Below are 26,500 nucleotides of genomic sequence, written 5' to 3'. Positions count from 1 at the left end.
ATACCGGCCGATATTTAGGACGGTACGAAATATATATAGTACATGTACCGGTCGGTACGATATTTACAACACTACCCCCATCAGCTCTTTAATCTCCTTGACCAAAATATACGGTACTAGTCGGTATGGTCAAAATATACGGTACTAGCTGGGTAGTTGATACAGACAATTATATTGTTTCATACCGGTCAAAATTTCGATCATCTTGACCAGTACCGAGTACTGGCCTGTATTGGCTGATGTATCGGATTTCGGCCTATATTCATATTTTGATCTTTACTTTTTTTTTTTTCATTTCTTCAAACTGCAGACTCATTTTTAAACCCTCAATTCATATTATACTATTTATAATTTATATATAATTTATATTAATTCATTCACATATAAACTATTATTTTAGAATAGAATATATTTTTATTCATATATATATAAATTATTCTAAAATAGTATCGACGTTGAAATATCTCGTTTCAATATCTTGATTGAGATGATAGTCAAAACGATATTCAAAATATTGGCGTTAACTGTTAATAGCCTGAACTAACACAAGTGAATCAAATTCTATAATTCAATTGGAATGCCCCTATGTAAAAGCATTAGTATTGGTCTATGGATATGCATATGCAAAGTCATATTTGCATAATATGGCCCTAAAATCCTCTACATTGGCTTATGCATATCTAAATATTTAGCTACCTATGAACAATACTTATCCAAATTTGGATAACTACTATTCACCCTACAAATCATATTTTAATCATTATTTCTCTTTCCTCCTACTCTCTCTCTCACAATCCTTTCATTTTCTCCCTCCTTCAACAACACAATAAATCTTCACTTGCACATTTATTTTATTATTATAATATATTATATATATTCTTTTTTCATTTTATTATATTTTTAATATAATATATAAAAAAATTATATTAATTATTATTATATTTGTATTATTAATGTCAAATGTATGTAATGGATGCCAATTGCAAAATATATATAAAAAAATTAATTTTAGCAAAAATTAATAATAATAAAATAATAATATTTTATTATTATTTTATCTCAAAAAGCTAATGTGAAAATTTTGCTTGAATGTCAAAGTGAATATGTAAAAGAGATATTTTATATATGTATATGTATAGACCAATACTAATACTCTAAGCTGAGTTGTAACCCTAGTAAAATAGCTAGCAATTCAACTTCTCGAGGACCATTCACTGCATATTCTTTCTTGCTAGCAGTCAACTGTACGTAACGTTGCTCGAGTGTCAGGTGTAGGTTTCAATTAGGTACAATTTAAGATACAGTTGTAGAAGTTAAAAATTAAATAAAAATTATTAAAATATTAATTTTTAATATTATTATTATTTTAAAATTTTAAAAAATTAAATTATTTATTATATTTTATATGAGAATTTAAAAAAAATTATTATAACAAGATGAAATGAGATGAAAAGTTAAGTCTTAGAATAAATCTTCACAACCTCCTAACACCCCACACTCCACATTTTTTTTAATTTTTATTATTTTTTTCTTTTATCAAATATTTATTATATGAATAATAAATAGAAAATTTGAAATAATTAAAAAAAATAAACTCAAAAAAAATTTTAAAAAAATATTAAAAAATTTAAAAATTTAAAAAAAAATATGGAGTGTGGAATGTGGTAGAGATTGTGTAGCAAATTTTGGCAGTAAGATAATATGAGATGATTTTAAATGAAAATTAAAAGTTAAATAAAATATTTTTAAAAGATTATTTTTTAATATTATTATTATTTTAAAATTTTAAAATATTAAATTATTTATTATATTTTATATGAGAATTTTAAAAAAATTATAATAATAAAATAAGATGGAATGAATTGTGATTGAAAACGTTTTGAAATCCCACGCCTTAAATGTACAATTTCAGCGTCCATGAATGGTGATCTTTCTATTCTTGTGTAAGAATATAAAAGGAAGTAGAGTAGTGAAACCCGACATTAAAGAAAGAAAGAGAGAAAGTGAAGCGTCAGAGACATTAAAGACTCTCAAGATATATTACGGGAAGAGGACAACTGGACAAGAAAGCAAGAGAAGATCAAATTTATTGCCATAAGGCAATTGCTGTGAAGGTTGTGTGAATTCTATTCTGAAATCGGATCGAACACCAAAATCACTTCACTGCTGTTGCAGCATGTCTTCCCAGATCAGGCTCAAACCACTACCTTTCGTCGACCCCAAGGGCCGACCCGTTGGTGGCACCGAGTATAGTTGGTGCCGAGCGGTGCCTGGTGGCACTGGCATAGCCGTCCTCGCCATCCTCCTCTCCAAACCCCCAGATATTGCACTTCTCCAAAATGCCATCTACGAGCTTCAGAATTCCCACCCAATTCTCAAGTCCAGAATACATTCCAACACCAGCACAAACACAATCTCCTTCATCACATCTCCTAGAAGTACTGGTACTCCTTCCGTTCAAATAAAATCATTCACTTTGTCAGCAACCTCTAGTATTCTAAACAGCCTTTCTTGTCCTGCTAATACTATCTCAGCCTTCCATGCAATCCTCGAACACGAGCTGAACCAAAATGCTTGGTATAATATTCCGAATCCTTCGTCATGCACCACCGTCGACACGTTCTTTGCAAGCATATACGCTCTTCCCGACACAAAGTGTGCTGTGGTGTTCCGGGTTCACGTCTCGGCATGTGACCGCACCACGGCGGTGTCTATACTGAGAGAGTTGCTGGTGTTGATGGGTGGGTCAGGAGATGGAGAAGAGGAGGCCGGAGAGAAGGAAATATTGGGGAATGATGAGGGGAAGATTTCATTGGGAATTGAGGATCTTATTCCTAGCGGTAAGGCTAAGAAGACTCTTTGGGCACGTGGAATGGACATGCTTGGTTACTCTGTCGATTCTCTACGCCTCACAAATCTCAAGTTCAAAGATACGAGGTCGCCTAGATCGTCTCAGGTAGTAAGGCTCCAAATGAACCAAAACGAGACTCAGAGAATCATCGCTGTAAGTTGATTTATATGCATGAAAAAACTTATTTTTAAGCCACTTTTTTATGGGCCGTTGATGGCTCGACTCGTTCTTGCAGGGATGCAAATCAAGAGGGATCAAACTATGCGGAGCATTGGTAGCAGCTGGATTGATAGCCGCATATAGATCTAAACGCCGAGCCGAAGATCAACGAAAGAAGTATGGAGTAGTGACTCTCAGTGACTGTCGTTCCATTCTTGACCCTGCTCTTTCCACTCACCATTTTGGTAAGCCCCAGCCACCAACTCAGTCAGTATCTATTAGCACACGATAATTCTGCATTTTTTTCCCTTTGCTCGTTCAAACTCCTTAAATTCTGGTGGTTTGGATAGCACAAACAAAGTCTTTGATCAACCCAAAAAAAAAAAAAGAAGATCGAGTTCTTGCCATAACATGATTATAATTTATGATCTGCACTTAAAACTTCATCATCCAATTTGTGAAAAATTCTGCTTACTACATTTTTATTTCACTTTTTATTAATTATATTGTTGAGGTGACTTCTAATTTTTCTTTAAAAAAAAAAAAAAAAACAATCTAAGACGGATGAAAACTGAAATAAGAGTATGGATTATAGAATTATTTTAATTTAAAAAAATAGTATGTTATAAAAAAAAATGTACAAGTCATTAAGAGCTCGTTTGTTTTTAGAGATGAGTTGAGATTAAAGTTAAAAAGTTGAATAAAATATTGTTAGAATATATTTTTTAATATTATTTTTGTTTTGAGATTTAAAAAAGTTGAATTGTTTATTTTATTTTGTATAAAAATTTAAAAAAATTGTAATGATGATATGAGATGAGATGAGATGTTTCCTGAAAATAACCGAACGTTATAGGGACGTATAATAGAAATTTAACCGTCAGTTTCCACGTACTTGAAAACTTGGCACGTTACTTTTAACCAGCTGTTGGATAGCTTGGATTGGAGGCAAGCCTTCAACAAAGGTAGGGGTGTATAAAAAATCTGAACTGGTGGGTTTAGTTTGGTATCGAGTTTAGTTCGGTTTGATATTAATTTTATTCTATTTTAAATTGATCAAATTAAATTGATTCAGTTTTAATTTATTATATTTTGTATATAAATTTTAAAAAATTATAATAATAGAATAAGATGAAAAAAATTTTTCGAATCCAAACAGGACATATAATTGTAAAGGCCATACAAGTTCGCGTAATTCATTGAATGAAATATGATTCAGGATTAAAAAAATAAAAAAAATTTGCATGTTAGTTGCTGGCCGTATCTATTAAGCCACCTAGAACAGCTAGTACCACATAGCCAAGAGACAGGCTCAAATATTCAAGATTTTTTTTTTTTCTAAGCGAAATATTCAAGATTAACATATATATGTACTGGCTGTGTGACACAGTAACTAGTTGACTGACCTTGCAGTGAATAATTTTTGGGCTATTTTTCAGAACAATTCTAGGAACCTCTTAATTTGCCGTGCATGATAAAACTTCTAGGACCCTTTGATATTGTCACTATTTGAGTGCATAAAATTTAACAATATGGGCATTTTTTTATTAATAATTTTTGTCCACAGGTAATATTATATGGTACCGATCAATAACACTGTCAACATCTATAATATTCACATAACATCCCTGATCTGATAAATATGTATTAATTATTAAAAAAATAAAGTCAACTTTCAATACATGTATGTCACATTAATAATATTACACGAATGTGATCATATGCTATAATGTTGTAAAGAATACTGCTTAATTCCTTCAAACTGGTTTTTTCCTAAACAATACTGGGGAGACCGATCATGAAGTGGCCGATAAAAAAAAAAAAAAAAAAAAAAAAAAAAAAAAACCATAAAAGTGCGTATCGCGGACCATCGGTGCACTTCATCCATGCATGCAGTACCAATCTTTTTCGTAATACCCAATAAAACTACATATTAAATTAATTAATCTTTTTTAATTTTTCAGGATTCTACCACTCTGCCATCCTCAACACCCACGTCATCAGGGGTGGAGAAAAGCTATGGGAGCTGGCTGAGAAAACCTATATGGCATTTGCGAACTCTAAGAATTGCAACAAGCATTTCTTAGACATGGCTGACCTAAACTTCCTCATGTGCAGGGCCATTGAAAAGCCTGGCTTGACTGCGTCGTCTTCCTTGAGAACATCCTTCATGTCAGTCTTCGAGGATCCCGTGATTGATCAATCCAGCGAGTTGCGGCGAGATGTAATTGGAGTGGAGGACTTTATGGGGTGTGCCTCGGTTCATGGTATCGGCCCATCCATCGCAATCTTTGACAAGATAACAGATGGAGGCTTGGATTGTGTATGTGTGTACCCAGCTCCACTGCATTCGAGAGAACAAATGCAAGAGCTGGTTGATGCTATGAAGGGTATTCTTGTTGAAGGTGGAAATTACTATATGGAGTGAGCGAGAGCCTAGATGCATGCATCATGACTCGCGGGTTGGATTAATGGTTTACTAAATTCTGGATATTATTTTAGCAATGCGAGGGTACTTACATATATTATGTATGTGTTTCTGCATAAATTGTTTATTTCACATTAATATTTAGTGCTCACTGTTAAATATTAAAATAATCATTATTTTTTGTAGGGATGGACAACATGGTGCTGTACCCCGCTAATCTGTCCCTGCATGAGCGGGCGGGCTACCCCACCTTCCGGGGCGGGGTGACATGCGAGTATCACCCCTAGTTGTTTGCCCTTATGCTGTCAACTTTGGTCAAATTATTATTTGCCACTATTTCGTTAGTTAACTATTAATTAAAGCTAATAAATATATGATTCGTATGTCTTATATTTTAAAAATTAGAAAAACATATAAATAATATTAAAAAAAATTATTTAAAAATTAGAAATAAAACTTCTAAAAAACACATTTGCATCGCAGGAACAATTTTAGTATTTAATCTTGATCACTTTTTTATTTTCATCCAAACATACCAAAATTCTAGACACGCTTTATCTAAGCTCCCGCTTATTTTGGCGAAATGAGATTAAAATTAAAAGTTAAATAAAATATTATTAAAATATATTTTTTTAATATTAATTTTGTTTTGGTATTTGAAAAGTTAAATTATTTATTTTATTTTGTGTAAAAATTTAAAAAAATTGTAATGATGAGATAAAATGAGTTGAGAATAATTGTTATTTTATTTTGTATAAAAATTTTAAAAAATTTTAATAATTAAATTAAATAAATTGAGAAAATCTCAACACCACACACACAATGATATATCGTAATGTAAGAGCATCCTCAATGGATTAGTCAAAGTTAAAGAATATTTTTTATGAATGTAATATAAATTTAACTTTTGGCTATTCTATTTACATAAATCTCTACATTGAAATAGCTATTTTTTCATTATATAACAATAAAATAATGTAATATGAATTTGATTTTAGTTATTCACATCAAATATCTATATTGAATTATTTATTTATTCATTATATAGTAATGGGTAACTAATAATTTCAAAAATATTTAATTTTTTTAATTATTAATTTTATCATATTTTACTATTCTACCTATTATATATTAATTAATAATCATATTCTAATTAAATTAATATATCACTAACTCAAATTAATATTATCAATCGTAATAAAATATGTGATAGAAAAAAAATGAAAGAGAAATAATTGATAAAATATATATTTGATGTATGTATAATAACCTTCAAATTTAGAAAACATTTTGAAAGTCACTGTTATTTAAAATTGGGAAAAGCTTGTATGCCGCCCAAAATGTACCGCTCTAGTTTACCACTGCAAATTTTTTTTTTATATATTTTTTTTTATTTAGTGATTAAAGAAGTGATTTTAAGTGTATTAATGTATTTTTTTATTTTTTAAAAATACTTAAATATATTAAAAAAATATAAAAAGAAAAATAAAATAAAAAACTAAAAAATAACAAGCGGTAAAAACGGCGACAGAGTAGTACTACTCTTTAAAATTTAACTAATTTATTGTAAGTATATTTCACTCTTCAATAACTAAAAGATGAATAGATTTAGCTAATGTTTTGATAATGCTCTCAGAACCCCAAATGTAGCGAAGATTTTCAAGTAAAAATTCTCTCTCTCAGACGTCTAAGCAACATTTTCTTGCGGAATATTCCACTGAAGATGTCGAATAAACGCGTGGAAAAATAGTTTTTTTTTTTGTAAGAACGGGGAGAGTAGATTTATTTCTTTGCCTTCTATTTGATTTTGTCGATCTCTTTCACTCTCTTGCTCCCTTAATTTCTTTCTTGCTAGCATGTCTGACGAGAGCCCCAACCCAGAAGTAGCCGGGCCAAAGACTCGAACTGTGGGTGGCACCGAGTACAGCTGGTGCAAAGCCGTTCCCACCGGCACCGGCATCACTGTCATAGCCCTCCTCCTCTCTACACCCCTAGATATCTCGACCACCCAAACTTCCCTCCAAAATCTCCAAAATGCCCACCCTATCATCCGCTCCAAGCTCCACTTCCATACCACGACTAAGAATTTCTCCTTCCTCATTCCTCCCACCACTCATCTCCAAATCCGACCGTTCGATCTCTCATCAACGTCCCAAATCCTCCAAAGCCTCCGAAACCCAAACGACCACCACTCCTCCATCACTCCCTTCCATCTAATCCTCGAACACGAACTGAACCAAAACAAGTGGTTTGATTCCGACCACCCATCGTACACAGGCGAAGACGTGCTCTTCGCGAGCGTGTACACGCTGAGCGAAGCCCAGTGGGCCCTGACGCTCAGGCTACATACGTCAGTATGCGACCGCACTGGGGCCATGTCCCTACTGAGAGAGCTGCTGGGGTCTGGAAGAGAAGGGGAAGGAATGGAGATGGAATTTGGGGACAAAGGGGAGGTTAATTTGGGAATTGAGGAGCTTATCCCGGCGGGCAAAGCAAACAAGCCGTTCTGGGCGCGTGGAATGGACATGCTTGGTTACTCTTTAAATGCATTGAGGTTAACAAATTTGGATTTTAGGGACGCGAATTCGACTAGATTTTCTCAGATGGTGAGGCTACAGATGACTGCATCTGATACTGAGAAGCTTCTCGCAGTAAGTCGTATTGGGCAATATTTTCATCACTTTTGCCACTGTTTTATAGTCTTTACCGCTTTACAATTTCTAGTATCTGCTAAGGCTGCCGTTGGTTGCAAGTTTAATTTTAATGCGGTTGGTTGTGAGACTAGTTCAATTTAATTTTAAACTCAGTCTCTTAAATTATTAAATTTATTTTAATTAAAAACCTCTTACAAATCTATAATTTTTTTTAACTTAACACATTTTTCAACTTTCTATCAAAATTATTAAATTTATATTAACGTATAAACATATTTTAAATTAGATTTCACGTAATTTTTTCCTAACCAACTCATTATTCTTTATAAAAAATTAAATTCTGCTCAACTTAGAAACGCAACCTACATCCCCTACTTTTTAACGTCAACTGTTTATTTGGCACCGAAACTCGCATTTTTAGAAATGTAATACCAATTCTCTTTATCTTAAAGTTTGATATTTTTCATATTATATATATATATATATATATTTTTTTTTTAAGTAGTATAATATATTTATTACGATATTGGTTGGGACGATAATTATGCATTTATTTCGTTGGCATGATGTGCGGCTATCTTAAGTTGCGTAAGAAAGATGACAATTAAATGTCCAAAGTACGGCCTGGGCCAGGTCCTTATACTTGAGCAACGTACACGGACCCTTTTCTCTTTGTTCAAATGGCTTCCACTTTCCTATCACCAGCAGCAAAGATGGGGCGGTGTGGGCCTATGGGGCTACTACACCTGTGCAGCCCGTCGTGTTCATATTGAACTCTAGACGTAGACAGTAGACTTGATATATTGGGTTTTTATGATATATATTTTTTTTTCAGTGAACCTTATCCCCTGGTATTACTCCCTTTCTAATATGATATCACCTGTTTCCCAACATAAAACATAAGTTGTAATTTACCCAATTGTAAAGAGGTGACTTGTAAAATGGATGAAAAATAAGTGATGTGACACGATCTCAACAATTTTATGCTAAACGAGGATGAGCAGTTTGTTAGAAGGGTGGTAGTTCAAGGGTAAATTGATAACTTTAGTTATCTGTTGGTCATCTTTAGTTAGGAAGGGACAAGTATAATTTTCCCCAACTTTCAAATCAATGTTTTTGTAATGCTGTCAAGGGCTGGCTAGAATAATTTTTGTCTGTTCTTCAAAGGCTCAAAGACTGACTTATAACCTTACTACCATATGGTATGAAGCACTAACCCTCAATGATTCATATGATAAGATCTGTCAAAGGTGCATTAGGGGTCACTCATATGCGATTCAAATTTTCAACTACCTAGATGCTTAATATAAGTTCTTCAATTCATAAAAACATGAGCGAAAATGCTTTGGTCCATAATCTAGGTGAATTTGTCAAACAACGGCATACTCTTTATAGCTATCTTAATTAAGTTGGTGAACTATATCTTAGAGTTCCAAGTTTGGTCATTAGCATCTTCCGTTTGTCTTTTCTTGATTCGCGACCTCGCCACTTGTGTTTTGGCACAAATTCTGTAGAAATGCAAGTCAAGGGGGATTAAACTTTGCGGAGCCTTGACGGCGGCTGGATTGATTGCAGCTTATACCTCTAAACAACACCTTCCTGATCAGCAGATGGAGAAGTACGCTGTGGTGACCCTCGTAGACTGCCGTTCAATTCTTGATCCTGCCCTTTGCAGTCACCATTTAGGTAAACCTCGTTCCTAAGAATCTTATGCATGCTAAATATATAAGGGGTTATGGAGTTGTTTTGTATGCCCAAGTCTTCTTTGCTCAACTTGAATTAGCTCTATACAGAAGTTGGTAAGATGACAAAGGTATTTGTAACAAGCAGGATTCTACCATTCTGGCATTCTGAATACACACGACATGTCGGGGGAAGAAAATATATGGGATCTGGCGAATAGATGCTACACGTCCTTTGCAGCTGCTAAGAAAAACAACAAGCATTTCTCAGATATGTCTGACCTGAACTTCCTCATGTGCAAGGCCATTGAGAATCCTAGTTTGACCCCATCATCGTCCTTGAGAACCGCCTTAATCTCAGTGTTTGAGGACCCCATTATTGATGATTCTAATGAAATGCATCAATTGATTGGGTTGGAGGATTATGTCGTATGTGCTTCAGTCCATGGTGTGGGTCCCTCCATTGCCATATTCGACACAATACGAAATGGTTGTTTGGACTGTGCATTTGTGTATCCAGGGCCCCTTCATTCAAAGGAGCAGATGCAAGAACTAATTGATCATACGAGGAGGATTCTTGTGGATGGTAGTAATCAATTGGAGAGTGAGAGCTAGACGCCTGCTTTCTTTCTTGGAGCTATATATTTTCTTACGAGCTTGTGATTGTGAAATGCCCCCTTTCTTTTGTTTGGGACGATGAACATACAATCGTTGCATTTGATCTTGATGCACATCTCATTCATTTCCCTTTCCTTAAAATGTTGGAATTTGATCATATGTGGTCTTCAAACTTAAACGGATCAAAATGATCCATTATCCAACTAGCTGCACCAAACCGTGTCTCAAAACCTGCAGTACTCCAACCGCACCAAAGATACATATGACTGCATGGTTGAGCAGGTGAGAACACAGTCCTGCATATAACTGCATCAATCATGAATGGAAGCCAGAGTTCCAATGATCCATCGCTTGGGTTAGAGAACTTATCGGTTAACTTCGCTCAATCAGTGGTTTGCTTGGATATTTGATTCCGATGTGCACGAGATCAGCAGCACTATCGGTTTTTGTGAATTATATATATGAAAAAATTTTCTCATCAGTTACTATTTACCATCTCACATCTTATGAAAAAACTATAGGTGTGGGGTGTGAGTAAATAGTGGCTGATGCATAATAAATTACCTATATACATATATTCAGTGATTCACTTAGCAGTTCTTTAGATATCTTTTTGAATCGACATGTAGATTGCAGAGGACAGGTAGTCCAGCTGCAAGTATTAATATACCCAGCAAAACAATCCCAGCTCTTTTAAGGTCTATTCTTTTATTTTACCGTGTGGATTATATGGATGAGTATAACCGTGGAAATCTACTATCTGTAAAAGGGGGGAGGGAATCAACGTGTAACCCTTCCATTTCGTTCGAGAAATTGGAATTATGTTCATAACACATATGATCAAAATTACCTCAGCCATTTTGAAGAACTGACTTGTATTTCTATAATACATGTCAAATATCTACAACCACTGAATGGTAAGCACCTATTAGAGATCATTATAAGGCCCATGCACTTGCATTGGTATAAAAGTACGTACTGGTTCTATATATATGCTATCTATCTTCTACAATCTAAACAAATTCCTCAACTAGTTTCCCGAAGTCAAACTTCCCGTTACTGCATTCTACAGCGTTTAAAACCTCTTGAAAAGTAGAGACACTGCATGGAACCACCAAACCAGTGCTTTGCTCGAACCCAAACTCGTTGCATGACTTCTCCAACAGCATCTTGAAAAGGGGGTGCGAGAGAAAGCTGGTTGGAACCACGAACCTTTGGCGCTCGTCACCTACATACACAGCGAAGAAGCCTGTTGGCGTTGTGGAAGAAGGGGAACCTTCCTCAAATTCCTGGAGCAAGCATTCATGATGTGATGGCTCCTGATCAACTCCACCCATAGCCTTTACCTTCTTGGTTAGCTTCTTGAAAGATACCATTTTCTTCCCCAGCATTTTTTCCCCTTATCCTACAGTACTTCAAAGAGGGGAGAAGGGAGAGGGTGGTCTAGCAAGAGGATGATGAAGATTTTGAGGTCAAACAGAGAGCTAAAGGGGAAGTATTCTCATGACTTTGGGCAGTGGATCAAATGGATGGGTGGAGAGGGTTTTATTTGCAAAGTAGTATGGGTGGAATGTCGCGTAAACTGTTGTATGTTTGACTCTATAGAAAAATGTGGAATCTATGATTAGAGGGATTTAATTATTGATTCATTTATATTAGGAAACTATTTGCAGTTAATAGAAGTCTAAGGTTAGAAGATATTCTCAAGTATTCTATGAATAATAACAAAAAATTAATGATAGAATATTAAATAGTAGTAAAAAATATGTGAAAAGTAATAATAAAATAATAAATAATAATGAAATATTATGAGAATATCTGAAATATTTTCAATATCTAAACTAGGCGAGCAAACAAGCATCTTTGCTTAACGATTTAAAGAAAGATAACCCATGATGGGATGGCACTACATTATCCTCCACATTTGTTGGTGGCACATTGTTGAGTGGCCTGAGAATCCTAGTCAACTGTTTTTATTTGGAGGTCGGTAAGAACCCCAATAAAAGTGATACTCGATCTCACATGACGTGCATGTAAATCTGTCAGGTCCATTAGGGGGTTGGGGGAAAATGATAAAGGTGGCCATTTGCTGAAGAATCAATTGAGCTTAATTGAATAAATTAAGAAAAAGTGACGACCACTGATTGTTGCTTAGTTTAGTGAATTTTTAAATCTAAGCCACCATTTCTACCTTATCGGAATCTTAGTTCAATCAGTAATCAGAACAAATAAATAACTTCCACATTTTAAACCAAACTCCATATTTTATGCCAAAAATAAGAAGAGGAAGGTTGGGTTGCTCAAAGGAGGGAGCGCGCCTCTTAAACATCTGTAAATTCTCTTCTCTTTGCTATGGGGATTTTGATAGAAAAATCCCATGGCCATGTAGAAAAATGCTTTGCCAACCATTAAAATATATATATATATATATATATATATATATATTCTTCTCTGGAATTTAAGGGCAGAGAGAGAGAGAGAGAGAGAGAGAGAGAGTGTGTGTTATGGTGGGTGGCATGATATATACTTGGAGCTCCATTATTAGCATCAATTTAGTAAGGAATAATCAATAAAGTATGTTCTTAAATATTATCAGTACTTATTAAAATAATGGTCAAAAGACCACTCAAACGTGTGAGGTTGGGAAGTCCTCTCACCTACAACACAAAAATAAAGAGCCGGAGAAATTATAATTAAGGGAATAGTTGACATCCACGCACAAGAGCCAAGAGATCAACACGAATTAGGCTTCGAGTGGGGTTGAAAATTCATTAATAATACGACACGTTGACTCGTTAAGTCGCATGCCGGCGTGAGTCTTCCGTATGTCCCCCCCCATCGTCCAATTTGTACTTTGAAAGTAGAATGCATGCATCATGTACCGATTTCACTTCGACTTTTGGATGCCTACTTCCACTTGTTTGCCTAAGAAGAAAGTCAGAGAAAAAAGAGAGAGATACAGATACTCTCACACTACTACAAACGAGTTGGACTTTTGCAATCAACAATCTCATTGGTGATAATCACTTTCTGTATGCAATTGTGTAATTGCAATGATATTACTTCATTTATCGTGAAGAAAATTCATGAACTAAATATGAACTAGATCTATAAATTTTTTCATGATATCAGAGTCTACCACAGGATGAATAGAGATATTGTCTACATGCAATATGAAATTATTCTTCAACATATCGGTTGCTGAAAAAATTGCGTGGATAAAGTTCAATCCGAACAAAAAATCTTGTCATTAGATGTTAATGATGATATTCTGAACGGAATTTAATAAATTGTTATAAATTATTCTACCCTTACAACCATATTCTATTGTAGTGTCAGACTAATTTGTCAATTTCAAACGTCTTCTAGTTTGAGAAATATCATTGGGCCACTATAAATTAAAAGTTTCGTACATTGTAGACTTTCGTTGGGGTATAATTCAAAAGTTCAAGTCTATCGATTGATCACTTTTCTCATTTGGCATTGTAATCTCAATATCAAACTTCACATTGAGTGTAACATGGAATTACTCCACTTGCAAGGTCCCATCTTGTCTTCGTCATACCAGTACCTTATTTTTATCTTAATTTCATTATTTTTACTAAATTCAATTTTGAAGCATTATGAACTATGAATACATTTTTGAAAAATGATCAAGTATTAATTTGAACCATGATTTTCAATCAAGTAATATTAGATACAATCACGGAGTGCGTAAGCGTTACGCAATCTTTTTAAAAAAATGTGAGATTTATTATTATAAAATTAAATTTTTTTTTTCATGTAAGTCTCATATTTACTTACTTTTTAAAAAAAAATTACGTAACACTTGCGAATTCTATGACTGCAAATATCATTTACTTTTATTATTGTTGTTGTTATTACTATTACTATTGTGTCTCTTGATTTCATTTTGATAGTTTTTTTTTTATTATTCAGATTCATGTTTTACAGTATCAAAAAGTAATGCTAATCAAACTCCCAAGCAATTGGGTGTTGATCAAGATCCAGAAATAAAAAAAAAAAACAGTTAGTGACTTTTTAATTTAAAAATTTTAATGTGTTAAATTGAAAAGAGCGGGTGTTTGGTCTAGTGGTATGATTCTCGCTTCGGGTGCGAGAGGTCGCGAGTTCGATTCTCGCAACACCCCAGCACTTTTTATTTTATTTTAAATTTCAAGGGGCCAATTTCGTCTCATTGAGGCCCATTACTACATCTCCAGCCCAATAGATAGCCAATGTAATCCAGTCCAGCTACTAGCAGAATATTTTATTTAGGGTTTTGCGGAATCCCGCCCGCGCGTCCTCCTCCCCTCTCTCTCGCGCGCGCGCGCTCTTACCCGCTCGTAGGCCCTTCAACATGAGCAGATCAGGCCAGCCACCGGATCTCAAGAAGTAAGTCTGTCACTCATTCTCTCCAGAGCAGTTGGTAACTTGGTTCTGGGATTGTAAATTTAGATTCTAACTCTATATTTTCCTTGTTATGTAACAGATACATGGACAAGAAGCTTCAGAGTAATAACATTTCTGCCTTCATTTCTTTTCCATTTTCTTTTTTAGGTTTTGTTCTATTATGCATTTTTTCCTTTTCTTTGGTCCCTGAGAAAATCCAGGACTCGATGACCAAGTTGACTGTGAAGCTTAGTTGTAGCCATTTTTTCATTTTTTTTCACAGAAAGTAAAACTGCTTAGAAGTTAGTACTTGACATTTAGCTTCTCATTTTGTTCGTCGCCGTCTATTAAATTATTTAACTGTAGCAGTTGCATTCTCGGAAAGTGTCTATTATTTTGTTGTTGGGCTTGTGAAATATTGTGTTGTATTGTACTTTTTGTTTGTGGTCCTTATAAGATAACCCTGCCCGGGGTACTATTGGTATTGCGGTCGTTTGGTGAATGTTTTGTACCGAAACTTTTTTTTGGCGTTGACTCTTTGTTGCTATAAGTGTGAAGGTAAATGTTACTTACACTGGCCTGCTCTTGTCTTAATCACTAGTCACGGGTTTTACATTGTGGTTAATTCGTCTCGGGGATGTCTTTTCAAGTTTGTTTGGTTGTCTTCTTTCGTATTTGTATTCAACTATCGGGTATACCATAGGTCTCAATAAGATTATAAGAAGTAGAGAGTCGTAGAGACATCCTCCATGTGCCTAAGGATGCACATATTGGAAGTCCTTGGAAAAGTAGTTTAAAGTTTAGAAGTGCTCGTTTGCAGAGGTTCTTTTGCAATTTTTTGTTAGGGTTTGTGGTTTATGTTCTCTACAAAGTCTTTTTTTTTATGAAACTCACTTGATATCTTGAGACAGTGATGTGCATCTCATCTCCTGGGTTCGTTTTGAATAACACAACATGCTGACATCTCAAGTCATTTTAAGTTTCATCCCTGAATTATTTATTAGCCCATGTATGGATTTTACTGAGGACTTTTAATTAGATTTCTGTTTCTGGTGCCTAGTAATATTGGATACATTTATGAGCAAGCAAAGATGTAACTGATGCACGTGCGCATGTTTATGTGTACCCGTGTGGCGGGTATGTAGATTAGGTAATTAATTGGAGCAATGCTAGGTACAAACCCCAAATAGGCAAGCCTCATGCAGGCCTTTTGTAAAAATGTGCGTCTCACTAAAACAGGAAAAAAAAAATTTACACTTTTTTTATGGTGGGGTCCACTTTTTTACAAAGTGTCTACACGGGTCCGTTGGGGCTTGTACAAATCATTTCTCAATTAATTGTGTTTTCTTTGGACTCTGAGCTTCTTAGGCTCAAATACTCTATATTTACAATATTATTATGAGCATTCTTCTTGTGCCAATAAAGGAATGATTGACGTATATAGTTAATATATTTGTAATGGTACCAACTAGTTTTATTTTTGAAGCAATTGGTGTTTTATATTGCAGTCAAGTTGAATGCAAATCGGATGGTTGTTGGAACGCTTCGTGGTTTTGACCAGTTTATGAATCTAGTGGTTGACAACACCATGGAAGTGAACGGAAATGAGAAAAATGATATTGGAATGGTGGTGGGTACTTTCTTTTTTTGTTTCCTAGCTAGCTGATTAAACCACCATTAGAATAATGATAAGCTAATTACCGCTTACTTTTTAGCTCATATTACTTTTACTGCTGCAGGTGATCAGAGGAAATAGCGTGGTCACTGTTGAGGCTCTTGAACCAGTAAACAGAACTTAGTAGTTTCATAATGCTGCGTATTCTCTGTGTGATCTAGTGTTTGCTTTGGATATTATGGCTATTATTGTGGTAAGGAAGGTGTTCTGATAATCTGGATTAGGTGCTGACTTTGTGGAGCAGTTTTAGAATTTATTTCTGCATTCCCCATTTTCAAGCAGATTTAATAGTATTGTTTATTTGTATGGATGCTGTTGGAATAGCCATGACTTTGGTCAATATAGTTCTGATACTTTATAACGATTGGCTTATATGCTTTGCTTCTCCAGCTGTGTCATTGCAACTAATTTATATATTTTTTGACTGTGACACGTCTGTTCGGTATCAAGGTTTTGGCGGATTATATGTCCTATCAAATCAGCCTGAATATTTATATTTGGCTGTGGTTGAGCCCAAATGTCAAGCTATATTACCATTATTTGTTTAATCTTCATTTTTGTCCGGTCAGATGAGGTAATGCTTATTCATAAAATTTAAAATTATTCCTAGCATTTGCAGGTTGCATTTTATCCAACAGAGAGGCCCCCTCTTGCCGGCTCCCTAGACCTATCCCCCTTCATCTCAAATGCATTGGGCAATTAGAATAAGAAAGGCTTTCTTTCAAATTTTCCATTGAACGTTGTATTCCGTTTATTAGGATGCAATATGAATGGAGGTTGATATTGTTCGCGTTTCATTCTTGTGGTTAATATTCCTAGGACTACTGGACTAGCCCTTCGGTTTTAGGGCACACAAAAAGATGAACAGCTGCCCGCCCCGTGCAATTTGAATTTTGAATAGTGAGTAACCTTGTGAGTTACAACGGTTGTCTTCTATTGAAGTTCGCTTTTCCAATCCAATAAAACAGGTCTATTTTGCTTTTTCCTTTTTCTTTGTACGCTCACTGATAACTGAAGAGCTGTCTCAGAAGGGCATCAAGCACCTTTTGGTAAGCAAACTTAAAATTGAAACCGGCATCGAGCTCTAAAAATCAAAGTAAAAAACAACCAGCTATATATATGCTGGGAGATGCTTCACACGAAGTAACAAAGATCTATGCATTATGTTATAATAGAGTCGAAGACAACTCAGACCCACCAACCACTGGAGAATCTCTCTGTTCTTACATTATTACCACTTGCTAAAAATTTGTGTGCGTTAGAAAGGTGGCACATGTGTTTGCCGGCAACAATACTAGATTAAGGTCATGATGGCAGTGTGTTTTTACAGCTGCACTTTCATTGCTTATACAATACTTTATATCGCACAAGTTCTTCTTAACCTTTTTTTTTTTTTTTTTTTATATCAGAGTCGGAAGTTTTTATGTCTTCTGGATCTTGGAAGAGGGTAGGTTGTTGTTGTGGTCCAGAGGCTTGTTTAATCATTTGAGAAGAAGAACGAAAATAAATTTTGGTTGTCACCATCTTTGGTTGGTTCCATGCATTAGTTAATAATGGGGTTTCGGATAAACATGCTTGTGTGGATAGCTCCTAGTCCAAACTACAAAGTTTTCTCGTCCAAAACGATCATTATTAGGTCCAGGAAATCCCTTATTGTAAGGGATTCAATCATCTTAAGAACTCATTAAGCTTTGATAAGGAACCAAGGAGCACAGTACAGACAATATTTTCTAGTTTCAAAATAGAAGAACCAGCAAACGTGTTTTCAGGAAACTGGTGGACCCAGTTTCAGACAATATTTTTAATGTCTCTCATCGAAACTTATTACTAGGTCTGGAACTAGGTGGCCTTAACTCTTCGACATTACTCAACGAAACCCCCCCAAAAAACAAACGAGAATAAACGAAAAAGATTAGTCTTTGATGGTCTAGTTGGTCTTTGATTCTGTCTTTACCTGTCAGAATCATGCGGCTTGCTTGCTTAGAAGACCGTTTGTGCTTCTAGACGTGTAACTGTCTAATTACAGTCTGCATCCTAAAAAATGTAAGCATATCTAGTAGAATTATGGTTATAAAATAACAGCTGTTTTGTTTATTTTCAAAGATAAAATAAGATGAATTAAAATAAAAATTATAAGTTGAATAAAATATTATTAGAATATATTTTTTAAATATTATTTTTATTTTAAGATTTGAAAAAGAAAAATTATTTATTTTATTTTATATAAAAATTTTTAAAAAAATTATAATAATTAAATGAGATGAAAATAATTATAAAAATAAGCTATGCCTAATTATACGAAAAAGTTTTGATATCACAATACTTGACAGATTTTCATTAATATCCTTATAATGATAATATTCTTTTTCCCCTTGAAAATTCTAAAAGTCATCACAAAACTTTGACAGTTGGAGATAATGATGGATAAAACACAAATGTGGAAGTAAGCATAATGATTGCAATCAGGAATGGTATATTCAATTTCCGTTTTGTAATTTATATTTCTGTAATAATTGTATTAGACAGAAATTTAAAATTATACTGGAATCTTATACTGGAATCTACCATATTGCAGTTGACTTAACACAAAAATGGCAGAGATCAATTTCCAAGCTAAGGCTCTGTTGAGATATAGAGATGATTTTGTGTCATTATTATAAATTTTTTAAATTTTTAAATAAAATATAATAAATAATTTAATTTTTAAAATTTTTAAATAATAATAATAATATTAAAAAATAATATTTTATTTAATTAATATAAAATTATTTCATTTTATCTCAATATTTAAATGAGCATTAAAATCTACAACCTATATCATCATAAAATCATCGTCCCCGCCAGGACTATTGACCATCGTTGTTAGTATAACTATTAATCTTGTTTCCTTAGGGTACAATAAGTGCACAAAGCCCTACAATCCCAAGGTGATTAGACGGCTTGCTTGTGAAATGCGAAGCACAAACAACTACCCACCTCCATTTTCTTCCCTCGAACTAGAATACGAAAGCAAATTATAGTTCTCTCTCTCTCTCTCTCTCTCTCTCTCCATTTCCATCCTACCCTACCCCCCCTCCCCTTCTCTCTACCGCAAATTCCATACCCGTTCTACTTCTCTATCTGTCTCTCGCTTGCTTCAAACCTCTGCGCAAGAAAAGCCTGCAAGGATAGAGGAAATAAAAGAGACAAAAAAGTTGATGATAGGCACATCTTACCCTCCAAAGACCTTCCTTGAATCCAACTCTACTCCACATTCATTCCCAAATCCTGGTCTTGCCATAGACCCCTCCGAAAAAATTCCAATAAAAATTAGCCAAATAAATTTCGACGAAGAAAAAAAGTGGAAAAAGACTGTGTCTTGCCCACCAAATAATTTCCCTAAATATGACTGATGTACTCCAATCTCCATCTCACTTCCCTTCGCCTTCAAGCTCTTCCACACCGAATGATGGGTCACACCCTCGTGCCCTTATTAACAGTCCTACAATAGAGGACCATTCGGATATAGAGGAGGGAGAGGAAGGTGTTGGAGGAGGAGACAGGAAAAGGAAGGAAAGGGACAGAGAGGGGGATCAGCTGTCTCTTTTAGCACTTTTGGTGGCCGCTTTTCGGAAGTCTTTGATTGGGTGTAGCACTGCTGGTTCAGGGAAGCTCTCTTCCATGGAGATTGGTTGGCCTTCCGAAGTCAGGCATGTTGCCCATGTCACGTTTGATCGCTTCCATGGTTTTCTTGGTTTGCCTGTTGAGTTTGAACCTGAGGTCCCCAGAAGGGTCCCTAGTGCCAGGTCTGTATATAAATTTCGTGTTTTCTTTCATATTGTCTTTTCTCCCACAGCGTGTATGTTATGTTTTCACTTAGAAGTAGTTTTTGGTCTTTATGAAAAATTTTACTCTGGGTTTTCATAATCTGGTCTAACACATCCTTGAAATTCCGTTCTGAATTTTGGATTTGTTTGTAATTCTAATTATTTCTGTTTTCCTGTCAATTCCTTCAAGTAAGTCACGTTCTTTGCTTATACAAATGGGTAGCTTTGGATTTAAGTAAAGAATCTGGTTTTGGGTTTTATTTCTTGAATTATAGAGGGTTATGCCCCTCGTAAGGCATCGTATGATGATATTCTTCGTAATCTTGTGTATGAATTATGTGACATTATTATGTTCGATTAGCATAGTACCATGTCTTTAGGAGTTGTAAGATTTGTGCGGGTTGAATAAACTAGAACTGGGGCTGGATTGGAGTCACTAAGAATCATCTTGACCGTCTGTTTATTTTGGTTGTGTTTCTGATTTGGAGATTTTCTCTATCCTTTTTGAGTTTATTTACTTGGCTCTAATTTCGTTTTAATAATATGGCATTATGTTTTGCTTTGGTCTTTGGTATTAGACCTACTGGCGTACCTCATGTTGGGCTCGGTAATTCAATTTCACCAATCATCTTGCCTTTTCCTTTTTAAATGTGACCTACTTTTGAAGGGTGTGTTTTCAAGCAACCAACTGGACCTTTAGTCTCTATTTTCTGGTTTTTCATTGTGATCCAAAGCCAATTGGAATAACCACTCTAACTCCTCTTTCACGAACAATATATTGACAGTTCCGTTAAAGAAGGAAATAATGTGGTTTTATGTGAGGGTAAAAACAAGTATCCACTTGATGCTGTATACCTGGGTGGTCCTTTGCGTTCTCTCACTCCCCCCCTCTTCTGCACACTTATGCAAAAGTTTTCTTTATTACCACCAGAAATCACATCAGTCTGCTTCTTAAATTCCCATATACAGGACAACTCTTGGGCGATCTCATTCTCTTTCATTTTTCATATATTCATATGACATGCTTCTGTTGTCAGTACCTTTGCATTTGCTACTATTTTTTTTCAAAAGGTTCATGTTACATAGTCTACTTACTATCTGTGACATTTATATACATGTTTGGTTGTCATTCCGCAATGATCTGTGTGTATCTTCTCAAGTCATATGGCATATTCTACTTTCTCATTTTCAATGATGACTGTTTCCAAGCTATTTATACTAATGACATAGATAATTTTCATCTGCAGTGCAAATGTTTTTGGGGTTTCAACGGAATCTATGCAGCTTTCATTTGATGCAAGAGGAAATAGTGTGCCAACAATATTGCTGATGATGCAAAGGCGATTGTATGCACAAGGGGGCTTGCAGGTACTTGATTATTAGTCCTTTGTTGTCCCTTTATTCTTCCATCACGATTGCTTCTTGAATGGGATTTTATAATGTAGCACTGGAGCTTTTAGAAATCTTCATACTGTTCCACTCAAGTAAACATTAAGGTATCGTTTGGATTCGAAGATGAGTTGAGATGAGTTGAGATGGGTTGTGAAATGAGTTGTGAATAGTAGTGAGATTTGTGAGTTAAAGTTGATGAATAATAATGAATAGTAGTGAGATGAGTTGAAATGAGTTGAGATGACTTGCGAATACAATCTGGGCCTAAATGACTGTGAACTCAAACATGCAGGCAGAAGGAATCTTCAGAATTAATGCTGAGAACAGTCAGGAGGAGTATGTTAGGGACCAATTAAATCGAGGTGTGATACCAGATAACATTGATGTACACTGCCTGGCCGGTCTTATAAAGGTACGACATTGCTGACTGATCTTCTCCTAATCTGTTCATGACTAATGCTTCGTAATAAAGAACTTGTGTATTGTTTACAACACGCCAACTGAGTTGTTTTTTTTTTTCCTTTTGTGGTACTGATTTTCTAATGTTAACTGTAAACTGTCAACGGTTCTGGTTCATCATTCATAGGTTGCAGATACCCCCCCTCCAAAAAAAAAAAAACCAACCTCTCAATTTCTTCATGCTGGTGGATTCAAGGTTGTCAACTTCAACTTCACATTTTATGTTAATCTGACCTTTTTTGTGCTCCAATAGGCTTGGTTTAGAGAGCTCCCATCTGGTGTTTTGGACTCCCTCTCACCGGAACAGGTGATGCAATCCCAGTCAGAAGAGGAGTGTGCTCAGCTTGTGCGACTACTTCCACCAACAGAAGCTGATCTGCTGGATTGGGCGATAAACCTAATGGCAGATGTCGCACAACTGGAACACTCGAACAAGATGAATGCTCGCAATATTGCCATGGTATTTGCACCCAACATGACTCAGGTGAATGAAAGTTATTTTCTTTCTTACATTTGAGTCACATATATAAGCCCAATCCATCTGTGTGGAGTGGAGTGGTGCTGAGGTTTGATTGTATCCATGTTCATATGTTCCTCAGTGGTGTTCATAGTTGTGCCTTAAGCTTGTGAAAATAACAGAGTTTGTTGACACGACAGGGAATTAACTAGGAGCATGCCAAAATCTTCCTAAAATCAGATAATTGTCCGGATGTTTTACTAACATGAAAATTGCGTCACGATGTTTTACTAATAATCTTGTTCTGCCGTCTGTCTTAGTAAGAACCTTATCTTTCATTGACCCTAGTGCTCAGGTTATTATACCAAAATATGGTTTTGATCATGCAATCTGGTTAATTTGAAGTGCAATAACGGCCTTCCTAAATTTGATGCAACTGCAGATGGCAGACCCTTTGACTGCATTGATGTATGCAGTCCAGGTGATGAACTTTCTCAAAACTCTTATTGTTAAGACGTTAAGAGAAAGAGAAGAATCTGTGGTAGAGTCAACTCCTAATTCACACCTGGAGCCTTCTGATGAGGATGGATATCAAAGCTCTTCAGAACTATGTATTCAGGGACCCAAAGATGAGGAAAACGGTGTTGAAGAGAAATCCTTTGCTGCTGAAGAACCGGCATTAGAGAGCCCTGGTCACTCAATTCAAGGTGACACTACAATTGAACGTGGAGCAAGAAATTTCCTCCATTCTAGTGAAATTGTCACTCCTGGGGGGAATCAGTCTCTGGTTGATAACTGTCCCTGTGAAGTTGTTTCTCAAGTGAATTCATCCTTTGTAAGCGGACTGGAAGAGGGTGGTTCAACAAAGCCGAGTGGAGGGGTTCCAAAAAATATTTCCAAGAGCAAAACTGGCCAATCAAGTATTTCAAGTATCAAGAGGGGATCCAAAAAAGTCAACGAAGGCATCATGTCTCGTGCACCAAGACCTGCAGAGAAAACCAAGGGGCAAGGAATTGTTGGGCGTATAAACTCAAGGACGGAGCTGTTTGAAGCCTGGCGTTGAAGGGGCCTTTTGATTGCTGTTTCTGGTGGGATTGGGTGGTGGGTGGGGGTCGGATGGCCAGCGGGTAAAACCAGTTTGGGATGTTGCATTTTCCACCTCTGGAAAAAATGTGTATGATCTTCATGTGTGCTTTTTACAATGTGCTTCTGAGTGGGGGGTGGTGGGTGTCTTTGAACTTTTCTTGCTTCTTTAACTTGTCCTTAACCAGTTCTAACATCTTTGTGTTTCCACTTCCATGGTACAGCAGCCCTTGTTCAATTGAAAATTCCTTTGACCACTGAGCTGTGGCTTTTGAAAACCCTCGTCAATTCTTCTTCTTATGATAAATATATATATTTTTTAATATGATGATCTATTATAGCAGGACAAAAAAAAAAAAAAAAATCTATGGAAGAAAACAAATTTTCAATTATCATAATTCCTCATAAAAAGATGATTTGAGGAGAAGATCGTCAAATCATATTCAAGCAGTAGAGAGGGCCCTTAAGATTGACTTGGTACTGGCCTAGCCCAAAGGAAACGGATAAGTTCTCAGACCATCAAAAAAGCCCGACCCAGTCAACCATACCGACGCGCGTCCGCCCGAGCTCCTTCGTCAAACCTTCGTCTGGCACTGACATCCAGTCTGTGCGGTAAAAGAGATCCATTTCAAGCGCTGTCTTCTACACCCCTCCATCCAGCCTCCAATCCGAGCGGTAGATTTCTTTTCCTCTTACTCGAATAGGTTTTGATCTACAAATCTTGGACTGGTACTCAAGAATTCGAGTGCACTTTGATCACTACTAAGCAGTCTAGAACCAGTGGCAACTTAAAAATAAATAAACAAAGTTTGAGAAAAGGTAAAAAATCTAAGTTACATTCATTGTGCCATGATTAAGATCTAATGTTAAAAATCTGTTTTTTCATCAAAATGCTCGTTTTCTGTATATCTCCAATTAGGAGTGTAAAAAAAAATATACCGAAAAGCCGGCCAGACCGGTCCGATTTCAGTTTTAAGCTTTTTAAGACTGAATTGGACCGGTTTCATATAATATATATTTTAAATTATTTTTTTAATATTATATATAATATTTTTATATTATATAAAATACATAATAATTTAAATTAATTTAAAAATAAACTGAAATTGATAAATCACATCAATATTTTTTTTATCACTTAAAATCAATTTAAAATCCAAAAAAAATCCTAAATATCAAAATATTTGAATTTATAGACCAAAGTTGTAAATAAGATCACTAAAATATTATTTATCAAAAAAGAAATAAAATCACTCAAATATTATTACCAAATTTTTATGACCTAATAAATTCTCAATATATTCTTTTTGATAAGTACATAATACATTAGTAATATTAATATATATTAGTATATAATGTATATTAATTATAATTTACATTTTATGGCCTAATACTAATTGTCAAATACTGTATTACTATTAGTAATATACTTTATGTTTATATATAAATTAGTATATAAATCATTATATTAAATAATTACATGTGAAATAATGATATAGTAATACTAATACTATCACTATAGTCTATCAATAATTTAGTTATAATAAATTAAACTCACTATAACAAATAATAATATATAGTTATTCTAATCACTGTAACTAATACTAATACTAATAGTCTAATATAGACTATAGTTACTCTACGTATATTTTTCTTTCAATTGAAGCTACTGCAACACGAACAAGGCTTATCTCTCTCTAAAACTCTCTCTCTTTTCTCTAAACTTTCCCAAGAACCGAATTCAGCTAGAGGGGGTGGGAGATTCAGCTCCTTCCCCCTCCCTTCACCTCTGTTTTTGCTTTTGGTGTTGTGTTTTTTTGTTTCGTGTTTTATTAGGTTGAATAAGGGAGAATCTTCGATCTGGGACTTTCGGGTGACCAACAGACTACATGCGACCCACCACGGTGTTCCCCAGCCGCCAATCTGCAAGGCCACCGAACGTGGCGCCAAACAAAGTAGCGTGTAGTCGGCACATGCGGCGGATTGAAGGTTGGCACGTGGCTCTCATGCGCCACCATGAAAGCTTTTTGTTGACACCACGCGCGCGCGGCATTTTTTGTGGCCTACGACTACGGGACTATCCAGATCTACAGTCAGCCTTCCTCCCAGAGTAACGTGTCCCCTGCACGCGCCACTACGATCCCTTCTCCTATGTATTTCTTCAATCCAAGTTTTATTTTGTTTGTAGATCCGGTTTCTCCAGTTCTTCTATGTAATTTGCAATTCTGTTGTTTGTTTTTTAGGTAAAAAAATAATAAGGAATAGACTATTGGACTTAGTGTCCATAACAGTAGAGTCTTGTTCCTCATTTGGCAGGAGTCGGAGAGATAGATAGTAATCCTCCTCTTAGGGAGGATGAAGATAATATTTCTCTTCTTTTGGAATAGGGGGTGATTAGTTTTGTTTTACAAAGCGTTCTTCTCTGTTAGGAGATAGATTTTATAAGTTAAGACAGTGTCCGTCATAAAGAAATTTGTGTGGGGGTGCCCCATAGTAGATGCATTAGTTTGGTTTGTAGTCTGAATTTTTTCCTATATTGATAAGTCGCAGTTGTAACTTCGGTTCATTGAATGGATGAAGTCTATTTCCATAAAAAAAAAAAATATATATATATATATAGACTATAGTTATAGTTGTTAGTTATACTAAATCACTATAATTAATACTAATACATAGCTATACTAATAATCTAATATTAATATTATTATATAATCTAATATATTATATAGCTATAAGTAGTACTAATAGTCTAATATAGACTATAGTTTTTTTGTTCTTTTTTTGATAACCAAGCAACAAACTTCATTCATCGAAAAAAAAAAACCATCATGCTCAATGATATGT

General features: G+C 35.1%; 5 protein-coding genes and 1 non-coding gene across 6 annotated transcripts; 5 read left to right on the top strand and 1 right to left on the bottom strand.

Annotated features, from left to right (window-relative positions):
- Positions 1 to 2,011: 2,011 nt before the first annotated feature.
- On the top strand, positions 2,012 to 5,591 carry LOC121265404. Its single transcript, XM_041169020.1, has 3 exons — positions 2,012 to 3,004; positions 3,087 to 3,255; positions 4,975 to 5,591. The coding sequence occupies exons 1-3, from the start codon at positions 2,177 to 2,179 to the stop codon at positions 5,436 to 5,438; spliced, it is 1,461 nt and encodes a 486-aa protein (XP_041024954.1). The 5' UTR covers positions 2,012 to 2,176; the 3' UTR covers positions 5,439 to 5,591.
- A 1,643-nt stretch (positions 5,592 to 7,234) lies between these two features.
- Positions 7,235 to 10,549, top strand: LOC121265407. Its single transcript, XM_041169023.1, has 3 exons — positions 7,235 to 8,089; positions 9,607 to 9,778; positions 9,923 to 10,549. The coding sequence occupies exons 1-3, from the start codon at positions 7,295 to 7,297 to the stop codon at positions 10,387 to 10,389; spliced, it is 1,434 nt and encodes a 477-aa protein (XP_041024957.1). The 5' UTR covers positions 7,235 to 7,294; the 3' UTR covers positions 10,390 to 10,549.
- Positions 10,550 to 11,018: 469 nt separating this feature from the next.
- Positions 11,019 to 11,890, bottom strand: LOC121265477 (auxin-responsive protein SAUR15-like). The gene has a single exon (XM_041169129.1). It carries the CDS (start codon positions 11,781 to 11,783, stop codon positions 11,406 to 11,408), a length of 378 nt encoding a protein of 125 aa, XP_041025063.1. The 5' UTR covers positions 11,784 to 11,890; the 3' UTR covers positions 11,019 to 11,405.
- Positions 11,891 to 14,471: 2,581 nt separating this feature from the next.
- TRNAP-CGG lies at positions 14,472 to 14,543 on the top strand. Its single transcript has one exon. It is a non-coding gene; the product is annotated as a tRNA-Pro (tRNA).
- An 89-nt stretch (positions 14,544 to 14,632) lies between these two features.
- LOC121265487 (probable small nuclear ribonucleoprotein G) lies at positions 14,633 to 16,844 on the top strand. Its single transcript, XM_041169142.1, has 3 exons — positions 14,633 to 14,787; positions 16,293 to 16,414; positions 16,524 to 16,844. Exons 2-3 carry the CDS (start codon positions 16,313 to 16,315, stop codon positions 16,581 to 16,583), a joined length of 162 nt encoding a protein of 53 aa, XP_041025076.1. The 5' UTR covers positions 14,633 to 14,787; positions 16,293 to 16,312; the 3' UTR covers positions 16,584 to 16,844.
- Positions 16,845 to 19,413: 2,569 nt separating this feature from the next.
- LOC121265398 (rho GTPase-activating protein 5-like) lies at positions 19,414 to 23,938 on the top strand. The gene is made up of 5 exons (XM_041169013.1): positions 19,414 to 20,244; positions 21,513 to 21,633; positions 21,950 to 22,069; positions 22,370 to 22,600; positions 23,016 to 23,938. Exons 1-5 carry the CDS (start codon positions 19,844 to 19,846, stop codon positions 23,634 to 23,636), a joined length of 1,494 nt encoding a protein of 497 aa, XP_041024947.1. The 5' UTR covers positions 19,414 to 19,843; the 3' UTR covers positions 23,637 to 23,938.
- Positions 23,939 to 26,500: the final 2,562 nt, after the last annotated feature.

The sequence above is a fragment of the Juglans microcarpa x Juglans regia genome, chromosome 5D (genome assembly GCF_004785595.1).
Source record: "Juglans microcarpa x Juglans regia isolate MS1-56 chromosome 5D, Jm3101_v1.0, whole genome shotgun sequence".
In the NCBI taxonomy this organism is placed as follows: Eukaryota; Viridiplantae; Streptophyta; class Magnoliopsida; order Fagales; family Juglandaceae; genus Juglans; species Juglans microcarpa x Juglans regia.
The sequence above is the reverse complement of the archived record's forward strand: the minus strand, read 5'-3'. Positions and strand labels throughout refer to the sequence as shown.